Consider the following 19,976-nt stretch of genomic DNA (forward strand, 5'->3'; position numbering starts at 1 on the left):
AAAAATGCAAAAAGAAAATCGAAATTTTGTTGAAAAAAAAGTTGCAAAAAAATTTTTTTCTCTAACAATTTTTTTGGGGGGTTGGAAATCACTTAAAACATGTAGAAATGCAAAAAAAATTCTTATTTGTGGGGGGTAACAATTTTTTTTGGGGGGTTGGAAATCACTTAAAACGTAAAAATACAAAAAAAAAATTTTCTCAAACAATTTCTTTTGGGGGGTTGGAAATCACTTAAAATATGTAAAAATGCAAAAAAAAATTTTCTCTAACAATTTTTTTTGGGGGGTAACAATTTTGGGGGCGGGGGGTTCGAAATCACTTAAAACATGTAGAAATGCAAAAAAAAAAAAAAATTCTCTATTTTGGGGGGTAAAAAAATTTGGGGGGTTGGAAATCACTTAAAACATGTACAGATGCAAAAATAAAATTATCTTACAATTTTTTTTGGGAGGGGGGGGTAACATTTTTTGGGGGGGGGGGGGTTGGAAATCACTTAAAACATGTATAAATGCAAAAAAAAAAAAATTTCTCTAACAATTTTTCTTTGGGGTGGGGGGGGGACCAAGTCCAAAATTTAATGGCATGATCCTTGGACCATACCTAACCCCCCCAAGTTTCGTCGAAATCCGTCTAGGAGTTTTTCCGTAATACTGTTCACAAACAAACAAACAAACAAACAAACTAGAATGGGCACTCGGTAGAGCGCATACCTTCGCCGCCGCAACTTTTTTCCGGGCACATTTGAAAAACGTCATTTTAAAACGTCCATGACGTCACAACCGTCAGTCCGATTGACGTCAAATTTGGTGTGTAACCTCCTTGAAGGCAGTCCAACAAAATGGAATGATAAACACTGAAAAATTAAAAAGTTGAAAAATGACGTCATCTTTTGACGTCATTTTGACGCATTTCCGGGGATGTCACGTCCAATCGGGGACTACCATTCTGAAAGCTCGTAGTTCACTGAAAGTTTTAACGTTGGTTTCATGTCAATAGCTCTATTAGATCTGAAGCTATGCCTACAAGTATATTTTGACCTTAAGTGTAACCTTGACTACAGAGTTAATTGGCAAAACCTGTACATCAATAAACAGATATTTTGGTACTGATCCTAATGCCTGGATTTGGGAGACTTTGCTTTATAAATTATATAGATATTTGAATGTAAAATATCAGGACATTTTAGCCACAATTGAAAAACGTCATGTTCAAACGTCAATGACATCATAACGGTCAGTCCGATCGAAGTCAAATTTGGTGTGTGACGTCCTTAAGGTAAGTCCTACAAAATGGTATGATCAAAACTGATGAGATCGAAAATTTAAAATTTACGTCATCTTGTGACGTCATTTAGACGCACTTCCGATGACGGTACGTCAGATCCGACACTACATATCCGAAAGGTATCTCGTCATGGAACAATATGGCGGTGGTTGCATGTCAATAGCTGTATTATGAAGGAAGTTATGCTCAAAAGAGTGTTTTTGACCTTTTCATGACCTTGACCTTGACCTTTGACCCGATCGCTCCCAGAATCTAATCAAATCATCCTTGGATACTTACGAATCATCCCATCAAATTTCATGCAATTTGGTTTAATACTTTCTGAGTTATGCGAATAACAAAGAAACACACATATTCACAAATAAATAAATACACAGCGACCAAAACATAACCTTTCGCAGAATGCGAAGGTAACAAACAGAAAGGGGTGAAAACAGTAACCTCCATCCATCTTCGAAGATGGCGGCAGTTAATAAGATGCTCTTTTGCAAACTCCATATGAGCTTTTAGATGCATCTTTTTCAGTCATTGCTTCTCTCTTGCCACCTGTCCATAAAGGCCAGAAAAAGGCTTTGGAGCTGCAGTGATAAAAAAAATCAAACTTTTTTTTCTTCTAAATTTTCGAATTTTAGTTTTGCCTAAAACACTACCTGGCACTCACTGATGAACCAATGAAAGTTTGATGAAGATCCGTTCAGCCATCTCTAAGAAAAATGGTGACACACACATACATGCACATACAAATGGCTCTCTTATACAGGGTGCCCCACAGAAAACCAGGAAATTTGAGATTTTGAGATTTATTTTGCCATATTTTACCATATCAATAAACTAACATATAAATTTTTGAAAATAAAGTGTATCTTTGTTTTACACTACATCTAAGTTTGCTTTTGTTTTGCTTTAAATAAACTGTACCAAATTTCCTGGTTTTCTGTGGGGCACCCTGTAGTATAGATTAAAAATAACCCAATGTTCATACAGTCAGTACATGAATCAAAAACATCCGTTGAGCTTATGTGTGTGTATACACATATATATATATATATATATATATATATATATATATATATATATATATATATATATATATATATATATATATATATATATCATCGTTGTTATATACCTGGTATCATTCCAATTGCACTGGCCATGGACTAACACCCAGGCCTCAAGCTGGCTGATTTGTGCTGCTTCATGCAATGGCGGTGCATGATTTTATTGGGGTGAGGTCAGGCCAGCTGTCCATCCAATGGGTGTAAAGCAGTGGGGGTGTTGTCAGGGCAGCTGATCACTGACCCATGTATAATATGTGTTTAAAAAGGACATAACTCTGTAGAAAATTGATGAAATGACATGAAACTCAAACTTGTTCTGTAGCTTATCACACTAAAGCCATGAACCAAGTTTCAGTTGAATATGTTGAAGGGTATGGGAAGAAAGTCTGAAAAACCACAGGATGGACTGACGGAGAGCAAACCTGGAGTCCCCTATGGTGATACGGTACCGATCGCTGATGTACCCCATTGGTAACATTCTCCCAGTTGGACATCCTCCCACTCACAGTCTTTCTTTGCTTCCTATCACTAATCCAGTTTCCAATCAAGTTACTTTCAGGCTACTCTCCAGGTGACACCACAAACCTTCACCTTAGTGAACAACCTCCTGTGTGGTACCTTATCAAATGCCTTCTGAAACTCTAGATGTACCATACTCCATCCACCCAATCAGAAACTGCTTCATCGAATTCCAATAAATTTGTTTGATCTTATTATAGTCATCTTAAAGCCGAATAGGACTCTGCACCACAGGAACTGGCGATGATGTAGCTGAAATGGTATAGATATCATTTTTGGAAACGATGCAAATACACAACAAACGACTCGTCAAAATAAACTTACTAAAAGAGACACCAAATGAATGCACTTGCAGGACAGTTGAAAGTGATGAATGTGGTTGGATTTTTTTTCCATCACATTATTTGTCAAAGGTCAGTGCTCAGGCAAATGTAGAAGATCATTTATTTGCAGGTGAAAAACGGATGCTGACATAAAAAGATGGCATGTGGCAGGATCACTCGATTATTTTTTTTTGAAGAAGAAAACGAAGAAGATACCAGGTAGAAAGTTGGGTGCCTGATCATAAATCAACAGTCATAAGTACACGTACATGTATGAAAAGTAGTTGTGCAGCATTTACATGATGGATTTACACAGTCGAAACTCTGGCAAGACGGTGTGGTGCAGGAGCTGTAAATCACTTTAGTATTCTCCAAGGGTAGGTACAAAAGTAATGCCTCTTATTTTATTTCTCACTAAATTTCATTACAATTTTTTTCTTACATGTTGTAAGGCTCGTAGTATAGACACACACACACACACACACACACACACACACACACACACACACACACACACACACACACACACACACACACACACACACACACACACACACACACACACTGTTAGATGAGACAAACAGCCAATGAGCATGGGGGAAGTGTTGTCACTTATTGGGGCACTGTGGCTACCAGCAACATCACTCTAACGGCACCGCTTTTCTCGTTGCATTCAGCAGGGCATTTCCTCAAGAGGAATTTTCTCCTCTCCATGGAGGCCAACCGAAGGGGACTTTCCATGCTCTTGTCCTTTTAAATGGTGAATGTCAAGCAAGAAAAGCAGCACGTACCATTTTTAAAGTCTTTGGTATGACCCGGCCAGGGTTTGAACCGCCGACATCCCACACTCACAGAAGATGCCCAAATAATTACACCACTTACAAGGAATATTCATTCATACATTTGTAGGAAATATTAAGCTATTTCCGGTGTCACTGCCGTTGCCTGCCGACCACTTCAAAGCTTGTTGGCGATATCAATTTCTTCGATCATGAAACACTTTACATTCGAAAAAATATTTTAAAAAACGTCTTCCGGTGCTCACTTCAATGGTGAGTTGCCGTACACATTCTTTAAACGCCGATGAATATTCTCTGCTTCATACGCACATCAAGCGGGGCAGCCATTTTGAAAGCGTGGTGTGATGTCACATGACCGATCACAGTGCCGTTCGACTTAAAATGGCCAGGAGATACAAACCTTTCATTGTGATCTCACATCGCTTTCCGACAATGTTTTGGTTACAAACTGAAAAATAAGAGACACTACTTCAGTACCAACCCTTATAAGTTATTTTGTTCTGTTGTGATCATCCTTGACAAAAATATAGTTGCAGCAAAGTATTGAATATAACGTTGGTTTTATTATCTCATGATCTTAACCTTCACACAGTGATTAAAAATATGTACTTTTTATGCTTTACTGGCAGTGATGTATATAGCTTATAACATTTGAATGCTTTTCAAAAATTTAACTCCGTGTACGTGAAATTATTGATATTTCCATGAAATATGTTTATCTCTGTTTTTAGGCAAACCCCCCCCCCTCCCCCAGAGTACCAGTATCATTTGATTAAACATTGCCTGAACATGATTGCCATTATCCATTCGTCAAGAGGCCTTGGTGCACGTCCCTCTGCTATCTCATCACAGATGAATTTGTGACATCATTCTTCTTCTCGCCCTTATCCTGCCTTGCTCTCCTTCCACCCGATTGATCCCTCCACCCCTCCGAAACCCGAACAGGATGTGCATCTTCATCCAATATTTCCTCTTTGTAAATTGTCCAGGCTTGAGACAAACCTCCTCTCCTTGACCTCCATTTTCATCTTTCTCTGGAATTGTCACCCTTTAGTCACTCCAATTCTGTTGTACTCTTCAATGCTTCAAGATGGCAACACATTTCTTACTCCTATTTGCAGGATTTTCTTTTTTTTTGTAAGATCCTGTTTGTTCATCCCAATTTTCATCTGCTCCCCCAGTGTGTCTGATAGTTCCTCATTCGCTGTCATCCTTCTCTTCAATCAATCTGAATTTTTTTTTTTTTTTTTTTAAGATTGCTTAAGTTTCAGCTAATTCTCAAACTCTGCACTGCTAAATAAAGCAGACGAAAGTAAGATTAAATCAATACTTTTAAGAATGTGGAACTTTCGTATCAGGCCATGTTCCATCATCTCTCTAGGCGCAGTCAACACCAGCATCTTCAGTGTGGTTGCAATCGTGAATGCCCCATCCCGGGAAGTCACACTTGAAGATACTATTTTCCATGCCGTTGCATTTAACGCCAGTCATCAGGATCTTCCCATCTCCTGCAATGCAATGCATTTTCATTTATGAGGACATCTGAAAACTTCAGCGTTTCTCCAAGATATTTTGTAAACTATGTAATATTTTGTGTCCACTTCAGAAAAAAACTCCAAACATGCAAACCTTGGCCGTAGTAGGCTCCGTATACCGGAATGCCAGAGCCGTATCCGAGCATGCGACATACAACACCAGCATCCAGTTCATCCCACTCAACGCCACAGACTGTGCCCCACTCTCCATTGTGAGAAATCTCCAGCCTCCCCTCATTAGTCCTTGGACTTCCAGCTAGACGGATCAGTGATGCCATTGAAGAAGCTGAGAAGGCTGATGGTGGTGGACATAGAAACAGGATAATTAATGGTTATGACATCCCGTGAATGTTATGTTTTTTTTTGGTGTCCAGTATCACCAAAAATTTCTGGAAACCCCATGTTTTGTACCCACATATGTTTGTGATCGTGGTGGTCTATGTGTTGAGGACACTGGACACTGGACTGGAAGCACAGAGGTAGTGCGTTAAAATCTGGCTGAAGGCAACAATGTGAAGGATTTATATTCGAAGATTCTGAAAATTTAGCCAATCTCAGAACAATTACCTTGTCATATAATTGTATTGTCAGTTTGATGAATGCGGCAATGATTGCTGTTGGTGCAACACTTGGTACGGCAGGCAAAACCTGCCTGAAATCCCAACCAAGAAGTAAGTCCTTTCCACCAAAAGGTATGCTATTACTGGTTACATCCCAGAGACATCAATTAACAGCCACTAAAGCATATGTTTGAGCCATAGGTGCTTCATCCCAAATTAATAGGTTGGCCTTCTTTAAAACACCTGCATCTTTACTCATACGTGAGATGCTGCACGTGGAGTTTTCCAAAATGGGCACTGGCAATTTAAATCTACAGTGTGATGTCTGAGCCCCTGCTAGCAATGTTGCTGCAATGCCCGAGTAAGCAACCGGAAGAACTAAAAGGCACTGGCCTTGCAAGATGTGCAGAAGTGTATTGTAGACAAAGGTCTTTCCACTTCAGCTCGGTCCATCGCCAAAAAAACAACTGACGGCTTATGTACTGGTCCCCATGCTGAACGGCCACCAGAACATCATCCATAATTTGGCTTTGGTCACCATTTAGTAGTTGTCTGTACATTTTTTCACCTTTTTAATGTCCATCCTTGGACACTGATAATAATCATCACTCGGATGATTGTCAGCGGTGGCTGGTGGTTTTGGTAACTGAAATACTTCCAAGGTCTGAGTATTTACATAGTATTTCTCACAATGCCATGTAAATACTCTGTTCCAAGAAATGGCCGTTGTGCACAAAATCTTCGCAAAGATCTTTTTTATATTTTTCCCACAGCACCGACGTATCTGCTGACATGCAGAATATGCATAGCGTTGCAAAGATGGATCTCAGTTGTTGTAGTATGGCAAAGATAACTGCATCAGCTAAGGACCTGTCCCATTCTGTATCGTCTTCTGTGAGATTTAACTTCCTGGCTGCATCCTTGTATGTTTTGCAAGCTGTTCCATCTAAGATTCTGAAATATTGATGCTTTACCAGGACAGTACAGTAGGAGTAGACGGAGATGAAAGCATTCGATATCCACAGAGCTTGCCGAAACCATCAAAATGATTCTGCATGGAATAACTAGAGGGGGAGCACTCGGGACAGTGCAAACCCTCCGCCACCAATACTGCTGGGTCACTCAAGTGAACCTTATATCTTATTCATTAAATGTGTCAACAGTGCTGACAGTTATAGTTCTTTTCTCCAACATTTTTTTTTGGGGGGAGGGGGGGTTGGAAATCACTTAAAACATGTAGAAATGCAAAAAAAAGAAATCAAAATTTTGTTGAAAAAAAAGTTGCAAAATTTTTTTTTTCTCTAACAATTATTTTTTTTTGGGGGGGTTGGAAATCATTTAAAACATGTAGAAATGAAAAAAAAAACATTTTTTTCTCAATTTTTTGGGGGAGGGGGTTGGAAATCACTTAAAACATGTAGAAATGCAAAAAAATTCTCTATTTTTTTGGGGGCGTAACAATTTTTTTTGGGGGGGGGGTTGGAAATCACTTAAAACATGCAGAAATGCAAAAAAAAAAATTCTCTAACAATTTTTTTTTGGGGGGGGGGGACCAAGTCCAAAATTTAATGGCATGATCCTTCGACCATACCTAACCCCCCCCCCACCAAGTTTCGTCGAAATCCGTCGAGGAGTTTTTCCGTAATACTGTTCACAAACAAACAAACAAACAAACAAACAGAAAGGGGTGAAAACAGTAACCTCCATCCATCTTCAAAGATGGCGGAGGTTAACAATGAAGTTGGAAACAAAATAAGGGCTGAAATACATTTTCTACCGTCATACTACAAATACAGCCGGGAGACAAACACTGCCCAGACATGTCCAGAGATAAACACAGTCTGCAAATAAACACTACCAGACACTTCCGGAAATAAACAACATCTGGAAACAAACACCACCAGGACATGTCCGGTGATAAACACAGTCTGGAGAAAAACACTGCCCGGACACATCTGGAGAAAGACACTGCCCGGACGCATCTGAAAGACACCGCCTGGACGCATCTGGAGCCAAGCCATCTGGAGACAAACATTGCCTGAAGTCAAACTCCCGTCCAGACATAAACACCAGCTGGACACGTCTGGAGACAAACTCCCTTCTGGACATAAACACTGACTGGACATGTCCAGAGATAAACATAGTCTGCAAATAAACACTACCAGACACTTCCGGAGATAAACAACATCTGGAAACAAACACCACCAGGACATGTCCGGTGATAAACACAGTCTGGAGAAAAACACTGCCCGGACACATCTGGAGAAAGACACTGCCCGGACGCATCTGAAAGACACCGCCTGGACGCATCTGGAGCCAAGCCATCTGGAGACAAACATCGCCTGAAGTCAAACTCCCGTCCAGACATAAACACCAACTGGACACATCTGGAGACAAACTCCCTTCTGGACATAAACACTGACTAGACATGTACGGAGACAAATACTGCCTACTGCCTTGACATGCCTGGAGACGAATACCATCCAGAGACAAACACTGCACGGACACATTGTCCCGCCTGGACATACACATTGCCAGGATGCGTCCGGAGATAAATACCATCTGAACACGTCTGGAGACAAACACTGTGAGGGGGTAGGGGAGAGAGAGAAAAGGGGGGGGGGTGAGGGAGAGAGAGAAATGTGGGAGGAGGGTGTCGCATTGTATTAGGAGGGGCTGGAGCAAGGATGAGACAGAGAGAGACAGAGACAGAGACAGAGACAGAGACAGAGACAGAGACAGAGACAGAGACAGAGAGAGAGAGAGAGAGAGAGAGAGAGAGAGAGAGAGAGAGAGAGAGAGAGAGAGAGAGAGAGAGAGAGAGGATGGGAGTTAGCAGATAAAATAGAATGTGTTATGCTTGATGAACAACACACACACACACACACACACACACACACGATATATATTAGTGCTTGGTCGATATTGGCAATTTTTCGGGAATCGGCAGGTTAGAGTCAGTGTGATTACCGACTGCAGTACGTACGGTATACAACCCAAACGCCTTGGGGAGCTTTCACCCTTGTTTTGGGAGAATTTCAAAAAGGTAATTATAAAAACAATGTTGCATTATCGACGTTTCAAAGTGATGCGCTGCCAGTTGTCGTGTGACGGGTGAAAAAAAATTTGCGTCTGCAATTTAGAAAACATGTTAATATGGCAGTTAGCTCTGAAATCTGGTGTTATCAAATATCTTTTGCTTTAAAACTCACAAAGAGAAATCATATAACCTTTCCAAAGTACACCCGGTTCATATAAAATAACCAATTGCTATAGAAACAGTCACGAGGACAAAGGAAAATGTGATCACTTGACTGCTGCTGAGGTTAAAAGCTAAAACCTCCACCACAAGGTGTAGAGTGAAACTTTTCCACCAAGACACCCGTAACCAAGCATGCTGGCACACACACACACACACACACACACACACACACACACACACACACACACACACACACACACACACACACACACACACACACACACACACACACACACACACACACACACACACACACACACAGTCCCTTTACAGATCCAACTAGAACGGGCACTCAGTGGAGCGCATACCTTCGCCAACGCTACATTTTGCCCCCCCCCCTCCTCCAGAAACGGTTGATTGTGAGGGTATTTAATCCCATACCACATCTGCCATCTCCTATGTGTTATGATGGCTTAAAAATATGAAATTTCCTGTGTCATATCGTATATCACAAGATTGGGCATTGAATTCACAACATTTTGGCATTGGTTGCATGCAAATTGGATAAAAATCGACCGCACTATGGCAAAATGACGATTTTGACCTTTTCATGACCTCGATCTTGACCTTTGTACTCTTAATTTTGTAATTGGTATTAGAGTGTGGGGAACAGAACAGTCAACATTTTGGTGTTGGTTTCATGCAAATCAGATAAGAATTGACCGTGTTATGACTAAAACCGCACATTTTGCAATGTCGTGACCCCCCTGACCTTTGACTCCCAACCGCTAATAAGGGTTATTACGTCATTGTGTCATGTCACATATCACAAGATGGGGCATTGAATTCTGAACATTTTGGCATTAGTTGCATGCAAATTGGATACAAATTAACCGCGCTATGGTAAAAAGTCGATTTTGACCTTTTCATGACCTTGACCTTTGACCCGATCGCTCCCAAAATCTAATCAAATGGTCCTCGGATAATGACCAATCATCCCATCAAATTTGCTGCGATTCAGTTCAATACTTTTGGAGTTATGCGAATAACAAACAAACAAACAAACACACATATTCACAAATAAATAAATAAATAAATAAATACACAGCGATCAAAACATAACCTTCGCAACAAAGTTTGCGAAGGTAAATATACCCATATGTACCACATCTGTGTGTGCCATCTCACCTACCTCTACCTCTACCTTGTTGCAACTGCCGACTGTGCATCCCGATTGGGACACGAACTGTACCGCTATATAATGTAAGATGCTCGGCAAGTGGCTTAAGCACTCAAGCAAGCACTCCAATTACATGATTGATAAGGAATGGCTGGATTGCCAAGTGATAACAAGCTGACTGGTAATGCCGATTCTTCAAACTAAAATAATATTTCGATGATATACTTGAATTAGTCCATGAGAGTAGATCGTGGAAAAATCACATCATATAATGCATGAAATCACTCCAAGCTCCTAATTTGAAAATTATAGCACTTAAGAAGTGATGTATACAGTGATTTGTAGCTATGGAGACTAGGCATTCAATGATTTCAGTGAGGAAAGTGGGGGGAAAAAAACACTTTGAGCACTTTATCGTTAATAAACTGTTGTCGGGTGTAACAATTCCAGGTATTTTTGAGCAGGCCAAACAAAATGGTGAATTAAGACCCCAGTGATGTAACCTAGGATGCGCCGTAAGACCCCATCAAGAGCGAGGTGGCTGAGGATGTGTCTGATAAAGGATATAATTGAAAAGGGACATTAATTGTTTTCAAAAGGGGTGTTTAAATTATCCAAAACACCCAATTTTCACTCCTGCACACCCTTGGAGTTCCCCGAGTATGCTTGATACGTTTCAGACTGATATGTTTCATGGTTTTGGAGTTATGGAAGAGACACACTGACTGATTGATACAGACACTCACGTTTATTACTATAGATCTGTTGAACGGTACCACATACTGTATAGGCAATCAACATCGATCCCATTTACGGTTATGGTGGGTCCATTCGGGAGAGGCAGGTAAAGGCCATACCCCTCGACACTCGCAACTGTCACTGCAGCATACGATTTTGAAAGTCTTTACTCCACAATCCACCTTTCACACAAATCGAGTGATGATTTAAAGTGGCACACGGACCATAGTAATATGTGGGCATGCGGTAGGCCACACTTCTGACACTCGACGACGTTGACAGAAAGACAGACAGATACACTGGCAAGGAATATATGATTATGGAATACACAAGTGAATAAAAATTTTCTAATTAGGTTTCAATTTGCAAAATTATTTTGCAAGCTTTCAGTCATCTCAATGTCATTCATGCACGGATTGAAATAATAAACGAATGACCTTACCTGCCTGTCCCTTTTCTCCTTTCTCCCCTCGTGGACCTGATGGGGTCAACATTTCATTGTATGACATTGTACTGTCGAAACGCTTTGTCATTATTAGAAAATTATCTCAAAAAGCACAAATCCATTTTTTGTTTAACGGGAGTTAAATCAATTTTTGTGATTTATGGAAATCTACCTGGATCTCCATCTGCTCCAGGGTACCCCATTGGTCCTCTGATGCCATTGTATCCAAGTCTCCCCATATCTCCCCTTGGTCCCAGATTTCCCTTCATTCCCCTGGGCCCCACTGGACCTGATGAATCGGATGAGGGGATGAAATAAAAGCACACCTAATAAGAGGGGAACCACTCGGCAAAATGAGTTGAACATTTCCACAGCTGACAATTAACCCTTGATATGTCTATCTGATAATCAAATCATGATATCAACAATGGTTTGAAAAGAAAGCATACAGTTGAGATATGAACAGTCCCAGTTGAAAAATGGCCACAGAAAAAGTACATAACTCCACATTGGGATTTCAAAAGTAGCATTTCTGAGAACATTGTCCTTTTTGACTTTAATACAGATAATCATGTGTGGTTATGTTTTGCTTGTCCTTCATATCCAAATAAGACCACATCAATTAATTGCTACCTCTAGTCCAGGCAGGAATATCTAAATTGTTCAGGGTGCTGTTGATAACTTGCCAACTCTTTGCAAAACAAATAAAAAAATACATAAAATATCATAGCACCCGTTGTTTTAGCAATTTTGCTGTATGGAATTAATGGGCAAGCCCATATCAACATCAGGTTCTTCACAACCAAAATGGCCTCGAGTCAGCCATCGTGGACCTGATCTTGAAAAAAGACGTGCACATGTAAGCCATCATTCTTTATCTGTGTGCCAAGTTTGAACAACATCAGTAAATGCAGGTTTGAGAAATGGTTGAGGATGTGTTCAACATCAGGGTGTTTTTTACAACTAAAATGACTGCCAGACAGCCACCTTGGATCTGATCTCGAAAAAAAATTGATGAGCTAATGTAAGCCATCATTCATTATCTGTGTGCCAAGTTTGAACAACATTGGTAAATGCTCGCCCGAGAAATGGCTGAGGACGTGTTCAAAATCAGGGATATTTTTAAACAACTAAAATGGCCACCAATCAGCCATATTGGATCGGATGTCGAAAAAAATGATGTGCTCATGTAATCCCTCATTTATAATGTGTGCCAAGTCTGAACAACATTGGTAAATGCATGTCTGAGAAATGGTTGAGGATGTGCTCAATATCCGTTTTTTTTTTTACAACTAACGTGGCTGTCAGTCTACCAGTCCGCCGTCTTTGATCAGATCACAAAATAAAATCAGAGGCAAGTACATGCCATTGTGCACTGTGCTTTTGCCAAGTTTGAACAAAACCGACCATGCATGTCAGAGAAATGGTTGGGGACATGTTTAAGTAACAAAATGGACGCCAGTCGGCCATCTTGGATCTGATCTCGAAAAGCAATGACATGCATACGTAAGCAATCATTCGTTATATGTATGCCAAGTTTAAACAACACCGATAAATGCATGTTTGAGAAATGGTTGAGGACGTGTTCAAAATCAGGGTTATTTTTTAACAACTAAAATGGCCGCCAGTCTACCATCTTGGATTTGATCTCAAAAAACAATGACGTGCTTATGTAAGCCATCATTTTTTTTTATCTGTGTGCCAAATTTGAACAACATCGGTCAATGCATTTCTGAGAAATGGTTGAGGACATGTTTAAGTAACAAAATCGGACCATGCATGTCAGAGAAATGGTTGGGGACATGTTTAAGTAACAAAATGGACGCCAGTCGGCCATCTTTGATCTGATCTCGAAAAGCAATGACATGCATACGTAAGCAATCATTCGTTATATGTATGCCAAGTTTAAACAACACCGATAAATGCATGTTTGAGAAATGGTTGAGGACGTGTTCAAAATCAGGGTTATTTTTTAACAACTAAAATGGCCGCCAGTCTACCATCTTGGATATGATCTCAAAAAACAATGACGTGCTTATGTAAGCCATCATTTTTTTTTATCTGTGTGCCAAATTTGAACAACATCGGTAAATGCATTTCTGAGAAATGGTTGAGGACGTGTTCAAAATCAGGGTTCTTTTTTCACAACTAAAATGGCCGCCAGTCTACCATCTTGGATTTGATCTCTAAAAACAATGACGTGCTTATGTAAGCCATAATTTTTTTTATCTGTGTGCCAAATTTGAACAACATCGGTAAATGCATTTCTGAGAAATGGTTGAGGACATGTTCAACATCGGGTTTTTTTTTACAAGTAAAATGGCTGCCAGTCGGCCGTCCTGGATCTGATCTCGAAAAAAATGCTTGCTTATGTAAGCCATCATTATTTATCGGAGTGCCAAATTTGAACAACATCAGTAAATGCTTGTCCGAGAAATGGTTGAGGACGCGTTTGACACTGGGTTATTTTTTACAACTAAAATGGCTGCCAGTCGGCCATCTTGGATCCGATCTTGAAAAAAATAGACGTGCTTATGTATACCATCATGCGTTGTCTTTAAGCCAAGTAGGAATAAAATTCGTCCCGACATGTCCGAGATAGAGTTGCGGATGCACATACGCATGTACGCATGTACGCACACACACACACACACGCACACACACATGGACACGAAAATCGAGAACAAATCCATAAGCCTCCCTTTCGGACTAAGTCCAACGGGGGCTAATAAACCATGGAAACTTTAACATCCACCAGCTCATGCTAGCAGACAGGAAAACCAGCTTAACGTCCATCCGAGGGGAAGGTGCACTTCGTGATGTAAGACCCTGCGGCGCAACACCAATCCAATAGTTGTGTGTAGTTGGTCTGAGAATTAAACACAGAATATAAACAGTTCAAATGTAAGTGTGCTACCTCTGCACCAGCCTGTTGGAGCTCTCACGGTGTGCTTCTGTTTAATTGAAGAAACAATTATCTCATTTAAACTGCGATTTGGCTTGACACGACTTACCTGGCAATCCACGCTGACCATCATTACCGGCTGGCCCATGGTCCCCAGTATCCCCTTTGGGACCAGGTGGTCCTCGAACCTGCACTGTCAGGGAACATAAAAATTCCAGTGTCAGAGGTCTGCAGTTATGTCATTGATTTATTTCAATTGCCTGCTCACAACTCCTCAAACCATGGTGAGTGGAGCATCTGGTGATGAGGAGAGTGAAACATCAACCTTCATCGTTTCTCTGATCTTTCAGAGAAAAGATGAAGGTCAAAACACTGCAATGGGCACTGCATGCGGAATTCGCTTCCCCAAACTCACCTGGAACCGTCCCTGGATTCCGGTTCCAGACTCGAATCTTTTCCGTAGCATTTTGCAGCTCGGCACACAGATTATTCTGCTCGGCCAACTGTCCATCAAGCCGGGTAACACGCGCGGACAGCGCAGCAAGCTCTGCGCTTACCGACGTACCGGTACCCTGCGCGCAACACAGTAACCATCAGAGACTTCAACAATCATGGAACCCACTTGTCCACTGTCACTTCCACACTGAATTAGGATCACTGCTGAATTATAGTGTTGCTTTGATTGAATGAATACAAAGTATTTACTCATTGCACGATTGTCCATGACACTTTCGACATTGTACGTGTTTGCTATACTCAGTGACAAAATGCTGAGTGACCATCTTTCCACAAGACGGGTACTCCTAGCTATCAATAAAGCACTTAATTGACTTAATTTGCCAGCTGCAGTAACTCTCAGTGCTGTATTACAGATGCCATAACAAAATGAACATTAAAGACTCGTGACCAAAGACTATAGTAATGGAGTCCGGAGGCAGAAATTTGGAATGCCACCAGAAAACAATGGCCGATTGCTTTGAAAAGCACCCTCATGGTAATCCAAGCATCCTTATGGAATACGAGCAGCTACCTTAATTAACTTAATGAAAAAAAAAATGGGAGAACTCTATTGTGGTCACACTGTTGTCATTCTCTCCTCCTGAAGATGTGACCAGTTGAGCAGAATTCTGGGAATAAAGACATCGTTCTAAACCAGTCCGTGACTCACAGATCCGATGCCTGGTCTTTAATATGAGGGTGTCATTTGGTCCAGAATGAAAGAAGGAATTAATTCATTTTTGTGATATTTTATGCCCTCTTCTGCAATCGGAGTGGGGTCGATGAAGAAAGATTGATGTGGTTATTTGCCTCTTAAATTATCACAGTTGCTGATGAACAGAAGCGATCACAGCAATATCGTCATGCATCTTTGACCACGACTTGAAGGACTTGGTATTTTGACTGCAAGGAAGGAAAATTATATTTATGACTCAACTTTTTTGTATACAGAAATCTAGGCTCCAGGAGGAGCTAAATGACAGAGGGCAACAGTTTCACACACTGGCAAGGGATTGAAGGGGCTGGGGGAAAGCATGAGGTGACAATGGACACCATTCTTGAAGGACTTCAGGGGTGTGGGACAACACATACAGGAAGCCTGTTCTACAAATGACAGAATATTGGGTTGGCGAACATTGAACATGGAATTACATGGAGAGGGTGATCAGGTATGTGATTCTGGAAGAACTTGTTCGACCTGGGTGAGTTGGGAGAAGACGGAGGAACGAGTGGAGTGATGGAAGATTCAGAGTTGACCAACACCAAGTATACCAAGTAATCAACTTGTAGATGAGAGCACAACCTCTGAACTCGAACTCGACCATGTCTTCAACATCATGATAATCAAACGCTGATAAGAAAGGATGCACATCTGTATCGTCAATGCATTTGCCATGACATAAGCATCAAGAGTTGAAAGCATGTTTCTGCTTCTCCATAAACCTGTCCCAGCCTCTACAGAAAAGACATTTGGCATTCTGACATAAGGAATGTCCTGTGTTTTTAAAGTAACAAACAAAATGTGATTTTCTGTTCCCATTCTAAACATGGCCCAAATCAAAGCATACCAAACCCCAAAGGCATTCGAAGCTACACTTATACTTTCAGGCATAGCACGCATGAGCACACACAGCAAATGGAAATGTCACATATGTTCTGACTCGAACCTTTTCCACAATCACCACCCACAAACAACCCAACAAAAGCAGAAGCTCTCTTGGGTGCAGCCCCAGGCCCTACCTGCGGCCTTTCCTGTGGTACAAGCGAAATGTTTCCTGATGCCATCATCTGTAGCCTCAACACTGACGCACGCAATTCCTCCAAATTGCCAGACTGTGCTGTCACTTGGGCTCGCAGCGCCTCCAGCTCTCCTGCCATACTCACTGGGAGATCATGACTGGTGAATCTGTCCGTGAACGTTTCTGCACAGACCCAGAGCGGTGAAGATGGTGAGTTGTGCGTTCACATCAGTGCTGTCGTTAGCGTAACAAAGCGTTTTGGTATGAACTCTGCATGATCGCTTTTCATTGATAACATATCTTCTTATTGTTACAAAATATTATTTTTGGCAAACGACTCTGCTCACCTAATTCTAACGAGGGAATTGTATTGTTGGCTACATGAGATCCTTCCAAGAGGTCACGGGTTGTATTCGAATTTCCAATTTACCAAATGTGACATGACGGACGGGATGCCAAATAGGACCCATTCATTGATGACAAGGACCCTTCACTCTTCTCAGAAAAGTCTTATTTATTTAGAGCTGGCAGGATGGCCGAGAGGTATACACACTCGTCTCTAAGCTGTCTAGTCTGGGTTTGAATCCCGACCCAGCTATAAACTATCACCCGGTAGTTCACAAGTAGGGTAGGGTGATTCATAAATGTGTGTGCCATCCCTAGGATGGACAATAAACTACTGTCCCATCTTTTAGCATTCTATGGTGGACGTCAAAGATGCGATCGTGTCATTTGTAAAGAGTAGGCGAGCGATCATTGGCATCATGCCGAAATTCCAAATTCCTGCCCTAAATTACATCGTACTCATGAAAGGAGAAGTAAAAAATTCTATACCATTGTCAGGAGTTTCAATCTGAAGGTTTCACTTCAATGAAGTGAAAGTAGATCGCGAGGGGTACGGTGTACTTGGAACAAGGGAAATATGGTTTGATGAGGTTGAAGGAAGTGTGAGGAAATAGCTCAAATTAAGGCAGTTATTGCATGGATTAAAGAATAGATAGTTACATTACAGCAAGTATCAGAGTATGAATAATTTGTTGACAAATGTTGGATACGTTTGTTGAGTGAGTCTGCAGAGGAGATTGGCATTGGTGTGGGTGGAGCGAGTAAAGGCAGTTGCAAAGGTGTGACGAGGGGTAGTGAGTGCAGGCAGCAGCGAAGGAGTGGTGAGTGCAGGCAGTGTTGAGGGGGTAGTGAGTGCAGGCAACAGCAAGTGGGAAGCGAGTGTTGGCACTGGCAAGGGAGTAGAGAGTGCAGGCAGTGATGAGGGGGTATTAAGTGCAGGCAGTGGCGAGAGGTTGGTGAGTGCGGGCAGTGGCAAGGGGGTAGCGAGTGCAGGCAGTGGTGAGGGGGCAGCAAGTGTAGGCTGTGGCAGGGGGGTAGTGAGTGCAGGCAGTGGCAAGGGGGAAGCGAGTGCAGGCAGTGGTGAGGGGGCAGCGAGTGTAGGCTGTGGCAAGGGGGTAGGAAAGTGCAGGCAGCAATTAGGGGGTAGCAAGTGCAGGCAGTGGCGAGGGGAAAGTGAGTGCAGGCAGTGGCGAGGGGGTAGAGAGTGTAGGCAGTGGCAAGGGGGTGGCGAGTGCAGGCAGTGGCAAGGGGGTCGCAAGTGCAGGCAGTGGTGAGGGGTCGCGAGTGCAGACAGTGGCGAGGGGGAAGTGAGTGTAGGGAGTGGTGAGGGGGTAGCGAGTGCAGGCAGTGGCGAGGGGTAGCGAGTGCAGGCAGTGGCGAGGGGGTAGCGAGAGCAGGCAGTGGCGAGGTGGTAGCAAGTGCAGGCAGCAGCGAGGGTGTAGCGAGTGCAGGCAGTGGCGACGGGGAAGCGAGTGTAGGCAGTGGCAGGCAAGGGGGTAGCGAGAGCAGGCAGTGGCGACGGGGAAGCGAGTGTAGGCAGTGGCAGGCAAGGGGGTAGCGAGTGCAGGCAGCGGTGAGGAGGTAGCGAGTGCATGCAGCGGCAAGGGGGTAGCAAGTGCAGGCAGTGGCTAGGGGGTAGTGACGAGGCAGTGACGAGGGGGTAGCGAGTGCAGGCAGTGGTGAGGGAGAAGCAAGTGGAGGCTGTGGCAAGGGCGTAGTGAGTGTAGGCTGTGGCAAGGAGGTAGCGAGTGCAGGCAGCAACGAGGGGTATTGAGTGCACGCAGCAGCGAGGGGAAATAGAGTGTTGGCAGTGGCAAGGGAGTGGAGAGTGCAGGCAGTGTTGAGGGGATAGCGAGTGCAGGCAGCAGCGAGGGGAAATCGAGTGTTGGCAGTGGCAAGGGAGTGGAGAGTGCAGGCAGTGATTAGGGGGTATTAAGTGCAGGCAGTAGCAAGGGGTTGGTGAGTGCAGGCAGTGGCGAGGGGGTAGCGAGAGCAGGCAGTGGTGAGGGGGCAGCGAGTGCAGGCAGTGGCGAGGGGGCAGCGAGTGTAGGCTGTGGCAAGGGGATAGCGAGTGCAGGCAGTGGCGAAGAGGTAGTGAGTGCAGGCTGTGGCAAGGGGATAACGAGTGCAGGCAGTGGCGAAGAGGTAGTGAGTGCAGGCCATGGCGAGGGGGTAGCGAGTGCAGGCAGTGGTGAGGAGGCAGCGAGTGTAGGCTGTGGCAAGGGGGTAGGAAAGTGCAAGCAGCAATGAGCGGGTTGTGAGTGCAGGCAGTGGCGAGGGGAAAGTGAGTGCAGGCAGTGGCGAGGGGGTGGAGAGTGCAGGCAGTGGCAAGTGAGGAGCGAGTACAGGCAATGGAAAGGGGGTAGTGAGTGCAGGTAGTGCCGAGGGGTAGTGAGTGCAGGCAGTGGCGAGGGGGTAGCAAGTGCAGGCAGTGGCGAGGGGGAAGCGAGTGTAGGCAGTGGCGATGGTGTAGCGAGTGTCGGCAGTGGTGAGGGGGTAGTGAGTGCAGGCAGTGGCGAGGGGGTAGCGAGTGCAGGCAACGGCGAGGGGGTAGCGAGTGCAGGCAGTGGCGAGGTGGTAGCGAGTGGAGGCAGCGGCGACACTGTAGTGAGTGCAGGCAGTGGCCAGAGGGTAGCAAGTGCAGGCAGTGGCGAGGTGGTGGTGAGTGTAGGCAGTGGGGAGGGGATAGTGAGTGCAAGCAGTGGGATGGGCAAGGGTGGATCCTATGGGGGGTGCTGGGGGGGTGGGGGCGATTCACGATTAACATTAGATTTGGGGGATTAAGATTAGTGACCTTTTTTGACCTGTCAGTGCGACAGACCACACTAGAATCGTGGCATC

The 19,976-nt window shown here is 43.2% G+C and overlaps 1 protein-coding gene across 3 annotated transcripts in view; it reads right to left on the reverse strand.

Moving 5' to 3' along the window:
• Positions 1–3,295: 3,295 nt before the first annotated feature.
• LOC147026234 (uncharacterized) overlaps positions 3,296–19,976 on the reverse strand; it is a 45,785-nt gene continuing 29,104 nt past the window's right edge. For all 3 annotated transcript variants that reach the window (XM_085881448.1, XM_085881445.1, XM_085881446.1), the window contains 7 exons: positions 16,792–16,973; positions 14,969–15,125; positions 14,663–14,746; positions 11,821–11,937; positions 11,646–11,681; positions 5,618–5,818; positions 3,296–5,496 (listed from right to left, as the gene is read on the reverse strand). In XM_085881448.1, the coding sequence (XP_085737574.1) occupies positions 5,366–5,496; positions 5,618–5,818; positions 11,646–11,681; positions 11,821–11,937; positions 14,663–14,746; positions 14,969–15,125; positions 16,792–16,973 (908 nt within the window). In that variant the 3' untranslated portion in view covers positions 3,296–5,365. The remainder of the gene's footprint in view (positions 5,497–5,617; positions 5,819–11,645; positions 11,682–11,820; positions 11,938–14,662; positions 14,747–14,968; positions 15,126–16,791; positions 16,974–19,976) is intronic.

The sequence above is a fragment of the Eptatretus burgeri genome, chromosome 5, assembly GCF_056783735.1.
Source record: "Eptatretus burgeri isolate ZD-2024b chromosome 5, Ebu_testis_v1, whole genome shotgun sequence".
Classification (NCBI taxonomy): Eukaryota; Metazoa; Chordata; class Myxini; order Myxiniformes; family Myxinidae; genus Eptatretus; species Eptatretus burgeri.